Source organism: Haematobia irritans, chromosome 1 (assembly GCF_050003625.1).
Source record: "Haematobia irritans isolate KBUSLIRL chromosome 1, ASM5000362v1, whole genome shotgun sequence".
Taxonomy (NCBI): Eukaryota; Metazoa; Arthropoda; class Insecta; order Diptera; family Muscidae; genus Haematobia; species Haematobia irritans.
In genome coordinates, this window is record NC_134397.1 from 272150373 (window position 1) to 272162560 (window position 12188).

The 12188-nt window shown below is 35.0% G+C and overlaps 1 protein-coding gene across 4 annotated transcripts in view; it reads right to left on the minus strand.

Moving 5' to 3' along the window:
* Ptp99A (Protein tyrosine phosphatase 99A) overlaps positions 1 to 12188 on the minus strand; it is an 873279-nt gene that overhangs the window by 4171 nt on the left and 856920 nt on the right. For 3 of the 4 annotated variants that reach the window (XM_075294575.1, XM_075294571.1, XM_075294566.1), the window contains 4 exons: positions 3044 to 3333; positions 2640 to 2980; positions 1854 to 2576; positions 1524 to 1792 (listed from right to left, as the gene is read on the minus strand). In XM_075294575.1, coding sequence (XP_075150690.1) covers positions 1524 to 1792; positions 1854 to 2576; positions 2640 to 2980; positions 3044 to 3333 — 1623 coding nt within the window. The remainder of the gene's footprint in view (positions 1 to 1523; positions 1793 to 1853; positions 2577 to 2639; positions 2981 to 3043; positions 3334 to 12188) is intronic. The other variant, XM_075294572.1, reaches the window with a different exon arrangement.

The following is a 12188-nucleotide window of genomic DNA, read 5'->3' on the forward strand; positions in this document are numbered from 1 at the left end:
GTCGAAATCGCGGCAAAACGGCCCCATATGAAGAAGAAAAAAGTGTTGTTCCATCGAGACAACGCCAGAAATCCTTGGGAACGATGGCAAAAATTCATGAATTGGACTTCGTATTGCTTCCCCACCCACCGTATTCTCCAGATCTGGCCCCCAGCGACTTTTTCTTGTTCTCAGACCTCAAAAGGATGCTCGCAGGGGAAAAAATTGGCTGCAATGAAGAGGTGATCGCCGAAACTGAGGCCTATTTTGAGGCAAAACCGAAGGAGTACTACCAAAATGGTATCAAAAAATTGGAAGGTCGTTATAATCGTTGTATCGCTCTTGAAGGGAACTATGTTGAATAATAAAAACGAATTTTGACAAAGAAATGTGTTTTTCTTTGTTAGACCGGGGACTTATCAGCCAACCTGTTATATTAGCTAAAACAGAAGCCTCTGTTGGTTTTCCTTTTTTGTCGTAGTATTGTATTCGGGATAGTACGACTGATTATGTAAAGGTGACAAGCTGTGGAGTGATATTCGAAGCAGCTACGAAGAGATCTGTTTTTGCGGTCTAACCATGTACGGCAAAAAGAATTCCAAGCAAACACATTTCCCAAAAGGTACACAGTTGTAGTGCACTTATATAGATAAATGAAGGGGAGTCCGAAAAAGTATGTCACACAATATGGGGCACAATTTAAAAAGAAAATTTTCAAGATTGAAATACTCAGAAATATTGCCAGGATTACTGAGACATAAAAAAGAAGCACAAGCCATGCGAATTCTTTTACTAAATTGTTCGGTGTTTGGTAAGCAAGCGCTTAGTTTAATTTGATATTTGGTCGACCTTTTTGTTAGAATAATAAATTCATGTTTTTTTAAACTCGAGGTCTCTATGAAGACAACGTAAAGTATGAAAACGACAGCGTTGGTTGGTCAGTCGACTTGGAGACAAAAGTTCACAAAAATCGATTATGAGAAAATTATATCGTCATTCCCACACGGAAAAAATTCATGAAATTTAAAAAAAAATTCAATTAAAAATTTAATTGATTCAACAAATTTTTTAATTGACACAAAAATCAATCACAAAAAAAAATATTTTTTCGTGTATGACTCTTCCGCTTTATTTAGCGGACTTGGTGATATGCAAATAATGAGTTTACGAAGCTATGAAGGCATTCAAAAGGAATATAACAAGCAAGAAAAGGACGCAGTTTATTGTCCACCAGGTGAACCTGTGTTAAATATCTCCTTTTACTCCACAAGGCAATTTGATATTAAAACTTTATTACTCCAAGGACCACTAGGATATCAAAAAGCGATTGACAAGCACATCGAGCAAACATACAAAGAAAGGGATGGAGTTTATTGTTCTCTAGGAAAATTAGGGCGCAACAGTTCCTCAGATTAAACTATAATTCAACAACGATCACAAGGCCAATAGAAACCGATATATCAGTAAATAGATTGTGTTTGTGAACGCTTTTTGTAAACACTTTTTTTAAGACGACTATGTTCCTTTAATTTTCATGTACTTACCTATCCACTACAACAATTGGTCCATTACGATAATCATTGCCCCGGTCATGGACATCGACAATGAAATCATAAATGCTGCTGGGATTTGACATTTCCGGCCAACTGGGACAGTGTAACATTTTTACACTGAGCTCATAATCATCCTGAATCGATTGTATAACAAAATCTCGACTCACATAGTCATTTTTATTTGTTTTACTCAAAAATTTCACACGATAATAATCACTTTCGATGGGTGATGTATCGTCTGGCCAAAATTGGGCAAAATTCTAGGCAAAAGAAAAATTAAAAATGATCAAAATATCATGACAACGAAAAACAAATACTTACAATTTCGTCCAGGGATGAGAGCAAAACAATTGTCTGGGCATTATGATCCCAAACCATTTGCCAAAAATCTTTGACTGTATGGGCCATGGGATGTTGTGTGACAATAAAATCACGCAGTCTTCGGAAGCCATGCAACCATGAGGCATTTATATAATCACTGCCCTCCTCACCCGGCTTGGGTGTTAGATGTACCCTTGAACCCTCTATAGGGAATATAGCACCACGGTTCTTAATCGAATTTACTTGTTTCATTGCTGAGGCAATGTGCACATCTTTGGTCTGGAATTGTATAATGTTACGATATTGTTGCTCCAAATATGGAGTGCAATTCTTTAGTTCCTCGATTTGTTGAGCTGTTAGATTGGTTTCACCCGATGCTATGGCCTCTACTAGGGCATCGTGTATGAAAATATATTGTTCCTCAGTTTGAACTAGGAAATTTCTCTGTATGCGAATGTGACGCAGGAAACCGAAGGTGTTCACGACACCTTTTTGTTGGATTTGTTTGAGCATGGCATCCAAAACAATGTAAGTGCCGGTGCGGCCCACACCAGCACTGCAATGGACCACAATAGGGCCAGCATCGCTGGGATTGGCTGCAGAGGATTTCTTAACGAAATTCAATACAGGCAATGGATGATCGGGTGTACCATGATCGGGCCAATTGGTATAGTGGTATTGATAGACCATTTTCTCGGAATTGCATTGTTTCTTTTTCTTAAGCTGGAAATGCAAGAAGAATGGATTAACGCTTTATCTTACAAAATGCCTCGACAAATAGCTTACCTTTAAGTGTTTAATTTGGAAAGTTCTCACTGTATACATAGCCGTAACTTCCTCTTCGACTAGTTTCACTTGTATGACACCATAGGTCTCTACACCTTCTTTGGGCCAATACATATCACATTTACGTCGTCCACGTTCCACTAAATTCGTAATCATTACAATAATGGCAACACGTTGCTCCCAAATCATGCGCCAGAAACAATCAAAGGTATCGGGCAGGGGGCCCTGGGTACCAATGAAAGCCCTGGATTTTTGATAGCCATCAATGAAGTTAGCATTGATATAATCCAAATTCTTTTTCTGACCAGGAGTAGGATGTAAATGGACTCGACTGTGATCGTCTATAAAAAAAAATTAGAGGGTAGTGTTAGATAAGACTTCAAAGGCCAAATTCTTTAACTTACAGGCTGTTATATTCAAATATCGATTTTTCTTCTTGTTTTCTGGATGTTGAGAATGTTCGCAGGGCAAGTCATCGGTAATGCATTCGTTTTGTATGGCCTCGTATTCACGGCTAAAGCCAATATCGCCATCAGCATGTAATGAGGCAACATGCTTGGCAAACTCATTGACGGGGACAGCAGCACGTATTTCCCCAGCAATTTCCACGGGCACCTCCCAGTCAACCTGTGGCACATTTGGATGGTGTGGTGGATCATCCAGATAGTAATAGGCAGCATGAAAGCACTTCCTGCTGAAAAGAAAAACAAACAGATGGTAAACATTAATAGGTGACAACAAATATTCGTCCTTTCCGCTTCAAAGGTTAGCCATGGCATGTAATTGACATGATGTGCCAGCCCAAAGGTTAACTGACATCCTGTCATATTTCCTGCTTAGTAAACTTATTAAATCTAAATCGTAGAGCAAATTGACATAACCAAGATTACTCAGCCAGCAAAAGGTTGTTGTTGTTGCTGGTCCTGTGTTGTAACATACCTTTAGGCTAAATAGTCTTTGATTAAAATCAAAAACTTTCTAAAATATTAACAACAACAACAACAACAACAACAGAAGCGTAAACCAACATCCTGCGATGTTTACTAATATCTTTTAAACTTTGCTCTATCCATCTTAACTACTAGTCCCTCATCCCTTCGTATTAGACATTAAAGTAATTTGCCTTTATTGCATTTGACAACATCAACTTCTTCTGAAAATCAAGGTGAAAAGTTATTGTATACTTTAAGGCTTACATTATTCAAAATATTTAAAATTAATCTTTCTCTGGGGGCATCAATCGAAAACTTCTGTAGTCAATTACAGACATCAGTGATTTCTTTTGTATTGATGCCATAAATATGCAATAGAAGTTTGAAGCTTTAACTTTGCATTATGTAAATTTTGTTTTATTCTTTAATTACACTGCTTGATTATTAATTTTATAGCATAGTTACAGGCTAAATTTTTGCAATGAAATGGAACGACAGAATTTATGAAATTCCCTTTTTAAAATGTTTGCATTAGTACTAAACATTAAAATATATGATGTCATGGTCATGTCCAAGGCTTTATGTACAGTAGGTCTAAGTTTTAGCCGTTGGCAGAAATATCGAAATCGTAGGGTTTCCATTGCGAAAATCACCAGATTGCTTACATTGATTGTGAGCCTAAGTTTTAGATTCTCCGCCATTATAGCCAGAAATTTCAATGCGAAGTATTACAAAAATTTGTAATACTATTAGCCCAGGGGGGCTAATATAAACTACAGCAACAATATATAATGGAAAATCATATATAGGTTTTCACATTCTAGGGGGCTAATTTTTTTGTGGAGGAGGCTAAGCCCTCCCCCCAGAGGCCTTACTACGCTTATGGTTAAGTGGCAGTTAAACCCTAACGGAGCTACATGAAAATGGCCGTAAGTCAGTTAAGAAAGTGATTGAAAATAGATTCAGTAAAAAAAAAAATTAATTGAAAGTTTGTAATCATTAATTAATTTAAATCTTTAATAAGTTAAGGTGGATATTAAGTTCGAGTTTAGCCGCTAAAATCAACAAGAAATCTGTAAAACTATATCTTTTTTTGGGCAAATATGTTTATAACCTGATGGAGAATCATCCAAAGCAAAAATTTAAAAAGTTTATTTTCTTTAAAGTGAATTAATAAAGAAAAGTAACAACGAAAAAATTGAAATTTTAGCGGCTAAACTCAAACTTAGTACTCACGTTTTTTTGAAAATTTGCTAATGAAAACAATTAATATTTTAATCAAGTATTTTTTATGCCCAATTAACACTATGATTGATACTATCATTTTCGTGATTGAAGACAATAAATTTCGTGATTGATGGTAGATATATACATAAGACACAAAGAAAAATATATGACCAAAAATATTCCAATTAAAATTTTAATTTATTTTTAAAAAATATTCTATTAATTTGACTTTAATTGGTTCAACAAAATTTTTAATTGAAACAAAGATCAATCACAAAACTTAATTATATCTTGTTGCAGATCCACCACCGTGGAGCCACCGGTGGTGGATCTGCTTCGACCGAACACCAAAAAGTTTTTCAGCGGTGGATTATCCCACCTCAGTAATGCTGGTGACATTTCTGAGGGTTTCAAAGCTTCTCTAAGTGATTTCACTGCAATGTGGAACGCCGTTCGGACCCGGCTATAAAAAGGAGGTCCCTTGTCATTGAGCTTAACATGGAATCGGGCTGCACTCAGTGATAAGAGAGAAGTTCACCAATGTGGTATCACAATGGACTGAATAGTCTAAGTCCGCAAAATGGTAAGATCTAATCATATCTACTATGGAATTAGATCTGATCAGATCTCAAAATTGGCCTAGATCTAATGTCTAAGATGTAATTATATCTGTCCCTATATATTATTGGATCTGATGTTAGATCTGGTCATATATGGAATTATATACATTTATATTTAATTCTATCTCATCATATGTTGGTATATCTGCTTATATCTAAAGGGGCCAATTTTGAGATCTAATCATATCTGACTAGATCCCTCAATTTTTATACGGGTGCATTAATTTTTATTCAGTCCATTGTGATATCACATTGGTGAATTTCTCTGTTATCACTGAGTGCTGCCCGATTCTACGTTTAACTTAATGGCAAGGGATCTACTTTTATAAGTCCGAACGGCGTTTCATATTACGGTGAAACCACCATCATTACTGAGAAGTGTTAAACCACTGGCAACTGGGATTGAAGCCAGGATCCTTCGTGTCCCGATTGATAAAATACTGTTTTCTGAAGGGAAAAAAATACGGTGGAAGCAAAAACTTGGCTTGATAATGAGTTTCCGGAATCTGCCCCAGGGAAATCAACAATAATTGATTGGTATGCATAATTCAAGCGTGGTGAAATGAGCGCGGAGGACGGTGAACGCAGTGGACGCCCGAAAGAGATGGTTACCGACGAAAACATCAAAAAAATCCACAAAATGATTTTGAATGACCGTAAAATGAAGTTGATGGAGACAGCAGAGGCCTTAAAGATATCAAAGGTTGGTCATATCATTCATCAATATTTGGATATGCGGAAGCTCTGTGCAAAATGGGTGCCGCGCGAGCTCACATTTGACCAAAAAACAACAATGATGATGATTCTGAGCGGTGTTTGTAGCTGTTAACTCGTATTATACCCGAGTTTTTCCGTCAATGTGACGGAATGGATGAAACATGGCTCCATCACTACACTCCTGAGACCAATCGACAGTCGGCTGAGTGGACAGCGATCGGTGAACCGTCTCCGAAGCGTGGGAAGACTCAAAAGTCCGCTGGTAAAGTAATGATCACTGTTTTTTGGGATGCGCATGGAATAATTTTTATCGATTATCTTGAGAAGGGAAAAGCCATCAACAGTGACGATTATATGGCGTTATTGGAGCGTTTGATGGTCGAAATCGCGGCAAAACGGCCCCATATGAAGAAGAAAAAAGTGTTGTTCCACCAAGACAACGCACCGTGCCACAAGTCATTGAGAACGATGGCAACAATTCATGAATTGGGCTCGAATTGCTTCCCCACCCACCATATTCTCCAGGTCTGGCCCCCAGCGACTTTTTCTTGTTCTCAGACCTCAAAAGGATGCTCGCAGGGAAAAAATTTGGCTGCAATGAAGACGTGATCGCCGAAACTGAGTCCTATTTTGAGGCAAAACCGAAGGGGTACTACCAAAATGGTATCAAAAAATTGGAAGGTCGTTATAATCGTTGTATCCCTCTTGAAGGGAACTATGTTGAATAATAAAAACGAATTTTGACAAAAAAATGTGTTTTTCTTTGTTAGACCGGGGGCTTATCAGCCAACCTGTTATTCTATTTTCAAAATACTGACCCCTCTATAAAATTTTGTAAAAAAAACATACTCACATACGATATTTCTGTAGGGTTTAACAAGTTTTATTCAGAAAAGAAATTATCTTGTAAATCGGTTCATACTTGTGAACTGAGCAGCAAACAAAATTGCTTACACAAGAGGTGACCAACTTTCAACCAACCCGAGACCCACAAACTGGCAAACTGATGGGAAAACGCTTCAAATATTCCACACAAATTTTCTTATTAATATCTCTATTCATTTCTAAATTGCAGAATTATTACAATAAAAAATCGATTTAGAAGCACTGTGCAAAAATCGTTATATAAAGCTAAACATACATATCTGGCTATTTCATAGCATACTTTAGGGATTTGAGAGAGAAAATATTCTCCTTTATAATTGCAGTTATTAGGATGTACTTATTATTATTCTATTGTGAAACATGTAAACTACATAATATCTTTTTAAAATAAATTATAATAAAGTGAATTGCTCATGCGTACATCGCTGAAATACAAAAAAAAAGAAATCCATACAATCTCTTCTTTTTGTTTATCTCATTAGCATTTCATGGTGGAATTATATTAAAGAGGACCTGAAGCTTCTTGAAGCTCATCTTGGATCTTCAATGTTTTCCTCATAGCGTTAATAACTAATTTATTAGTGAATATAACGCCAGCTACCTTGCTTACTGCAGTACCTCTTCTTCCTTACTTAGATGTATCACATTAAGTAACAGTTGCTAACACGCTAGACAAAAAAACGTACTGCTTGACTTTTGTACTTATGGAAACCTCTTTGAGATTATAACCCGGGTGGGGTAGAGGAGAAAGATGGGGTGAGAAAAGCTTAAGACGAGAAATATACTAGGTGAGGATGGAATGAAAAGATGTGAAAACTTTTCATCTATTTTATGAGAAAATCTCAAGTGTATTGAGTATTCCAAGAAGATACTCTTAATATTTGTTGGCGTCAAGCAGGCTAGAGTGCTGCATAGCTATATTCTAAAGTGCTGACAATATTGCCTTGTTATTATCAAAAGGTGTTTGCTGGTGTTTGCTTGCTGTCGGATGTGTATATGGGATTTGTGTTTGCACTTCTGCTTGAGGAAATAACCAAACAACCTTGTATACCTTACCTAACACTAAACCACAAATGTCCCGTCCCTTCCCTCTTCAGCTCTAGAGTACACGAGATTCTACAATAAAATTCTTTTTCTTCTTCTTCTTCTTTGGCCTTATGAATAGTTAACTATAAAAATGTACCGAGGCATAACCAATTTCTTGTTCATTGTGTATGAATAGCAATAGAATTAGGAGAATCCAACGTTAGCAACGATAGTTCTCTTCTTTGGCTCCACTAAACTAATTTTGTCTTGTATAGCAAGAGCCAACGAGGGTAGATAGTTTACAGTTGAGATTGACATGGGAAGTGCGCAAGGTATTGTTTTGTTGGGGGACCCATGTATGAATTACCTAAATGAGAGCTTTTAAACAAGCAAAGTTTTTTTCGACACTAAAATTTATTCTTTATCAGTAAATAAAAAAATATTAAAAAATCGAATTTATTTGTTCTTAAACAAAATATTTTATAAAAACGGGAAATTTCGTTTGTCTTCGTTTCGCAGGGAAGTATTTTTTCTTTGGGTGTATATACACCCTTAAAGAAATAAATCGCTTCTGTAACATTCTGTAGCAGAATGTGTTTGTACACAAAAAAAAAAATCCACAGTTAAACTAACGCTAAATTTAACTTATTTTTATTGGAAAAAAATTATTTGCTTGAAGTTAAATTTTATTATTTTTATCGAAATTTTATACATATTTAATTTTATACTTTTTTTTTAAGTATGTCTCAAAAATTTTATGAACTAAGCGTGAGTATAAAGTTCAATGACCGTACACATAAGTTCAATATGAACTATAACAAATGAACATTTTCGTACGATTCCCAAAAATAGTAAGAATGAACTACTGTATGGTTCAAATGGTCATGATTTGGCGCCAATTATTTTCTTCTTTACTTTTAGTTAATTTTTTCTTCTATGAGATTATGTAATTTCGTGAACTGCAGTTAAAAAGTACAACAGCGCATTAAAATTTCCTGGTTTTAACAACGCTTTGTGGAAATATCAAAATGTGGAGTAAAAATTAGTTCAATTTTCGTGTGTGGTAGTTCATTCTTCCTATAAAACAGTTCATTTTTTTCGGTGTATGTGTTGTGTATTGTTTGCATTGTTCAAACAGGCATACACTGGTAGAAAAAAAAAAAAAAAACATTTAATGAAATTTTCTTTGTGTGTATATATTTTTAAGGCGTCAATTGGTTACTTCCATTTTTTTTACTTGCAGCATAATCTCTCTCGGTCTCTCCTTTTAAACACATATATGTTTATAGGCAATTTCTAAATTAATATATTTTTAATATATTATATTTAAAAAAATGTATGTCCCAAACATAATATGTTGTAACATATTAACATATATGTTGCAAACATGTTATGCTAGTTTATTAACATTACCAGGTATACACGTACACCCAGAGAAGGAATATGATCACCTCAAACATATTTTAAGATCAAAATGTTATTTTTGAGTGGTGACCATGTAACATGGTTTTCGCAACCATGTTATTTTCTCGGAAATCATGTATCTGATTTCGGTAAACACGTTATATTTGACGAGAAAATAACATTTTAGTGACAAATATGTTACATGGACACCATACAAACATAACATTTTGCTCTTGAAACATGTTTGAGGTGATCATATTCCTTCTCTGCGTGTATGAAGTGAACGTCAAGATACAAATGTCTCGTTAGGGAAAATTTGTTGTGAACGAGCCCTTCTTTTTTTCTGTTTGCTATAACATCTGTGAAAAATATTTAGTATATACGAGTATCAAGTCATTTGAACAGGCAAAATCATATTTTTTCATCGTGTTAAAAATGTCGAATTTTGTACCAGAAAGTGATGATTTGCGGAAAGCATTAATTTTTATGTTTTCAACAACAGAAGCAATATGCAAAAGATCGTTTCAACCAAAGACATACGCTTTAGAAGATGGGAAATTAGCTTGTGTCATACCAAATGTTGCATTGACGGCGCTAGGTCCGTACATGTTTGTAATGAAAAACATAATTTTTTTTAATTGAACAATGTTAAATTTTGAGCAATAAATTAAAAAGTATATGTTCCCGTTTGTTCCCAGATACAAACTATTAATTTCTTTTTATTTGCATTTTAATGTGTCGAAGCAAACACGCAAACGACAAATAGGCCCCTAGCGCCGTTAATGGTTTGATGTTCTCAGCAGCCAATTTCCCATCTTCTAAAGTGTATTGTCTTTGGAGGCAACGGTTCAGAAATAATGATATGAAAAACAGTCTTTTTCGTCCATGTAGGTATAACCCTTAAGGTTGAATTACACACCATGCGTCAATCCGTGCGTTGATGGAAGGGTTGATTTGTTTTCGGTTTGCGGCAGACTATTCGAGTTTTTGATTTCAAAGAGAAATTTCAACTCTTCAATCATCGGACGCATTGTATGCATTGAACGCATGGTATGTAATTCTACCTTTATATACACGCAGAGAAGGAATATGATCACCTCAAACACGTTTCAAGAGCAAAATGTTATTTTTGTGTATGGTGACCATGTTACTTGTTTGTCACTAAAATGTTATTTTCACGCCAAATAAAACCTGCTTGCCGAAATCAGATACATGATTTCCGAGAAAATAACATGGTTGCGAAAACCATGTTACATGGTCACCACCTAAAAATAACATTTTGCTCTTAAAACATGTTTGAGGTGATCATATTCCTTCTCTGGGTGTAGATCGATTTAACATCTGGGGATTTATGTTGCATTTGTTTCACGGAACGAATGTCAGTTTTCACCCTTCTGCAACCATACAAAATATAGACGGATCCCCAGATTTGTCTTCTTGAGCGTTATTGCAATTTAAACTTGAATTTAGTTAGATTCGACTTTAATTTAGTTTTTGTGTACACTCATAGAAAAAAGTCAGCTAAAAAAGCAGTCGGTCTACACCCAAAGAAATTTGTTGATAGAAACAGCAGAAATGTCTGCTAAAACAGCAAAAAGCAGTCACTGTTTGCTGAAATGGCAAACATTTTCCGCGATTACACTAAAGCATGTTTTAGTTTGGCTGAAACGAATTAGAATATCAACTTAGGGGCTATCGTAACATAATTAAAACAATATATAATAATAACTGATCGCATTTAGGAGCTTGTAAGTATATTACAGTGCAAAAATATACCAAAAACTACTTTTGGTTCTTAAATAAGCCTTGGGGAAAAAATTATGACCTAAAAATTGTGTTGGTCGACCAGTTTTCTTACCCTAGACGATGAATGGGGAACATAAGTCTCATTAGGGCCGCTACATTTTTAGAGAAACTATGTGACCGAATTAAACGGTCACATTTAAACGGTTATCGTTAGAGGAGGAGTAGAAATATAGCCACCTCAGACAACCAATATTTGAAATAGAAGAAAATTTCAGATTTTTCATATTTATTACTTTTCCACACACAAAGTACGCACAAATAGTCCAATTAAAATTTACAACTTCATAGCTACATGTGTTCTGCGTCGATAGAATTTATTTCTTGCAATATTGGTTGATAAGTGTAGATTTTACAACGGAAATACGAAATGGGACATATATGTTCCATCCGTCGTGAAAGGGTTAATAATCTATACCTATAAATATTTCGATTGAGTTAATATGATGCGATAGTATTGATGTGATTCAGGTGGAGGATTTTTTATTTGCAGGTAAAAAAATGGCAAATGTTAAAATATTATTTTTACAACATTTAAATTAGTTTGGTTTAGTTAAATTTAATTAAAGTTAAATTAACAAAATTACATTAATTTAACTTAAAATTAAAATTTGTAGAATATAATGTATGGTAAAAGAATTTCTTATATAAACATTGTATCTCAAAATGAAACACTGTTATAAAGTGAATAAAAAAAAATTCAAAATATTACAACTATAACGGAGAGCTTAAAGTTTCGACTTTAATTGGACATTTTAAAAACTACCCTCATATCTCCAAACCAGGTGAAGAGTATATTTAGGAACGTCGACTCGTCGTTGTAAAGATTCATATTTGTATAAAGCATGGTTGTAGGTGTAGATAATATGACGTTAGTTGAATATTTTTATACCCTCCACCATAGGATGGGGGTATATTAACTTTGTCATTCCGTT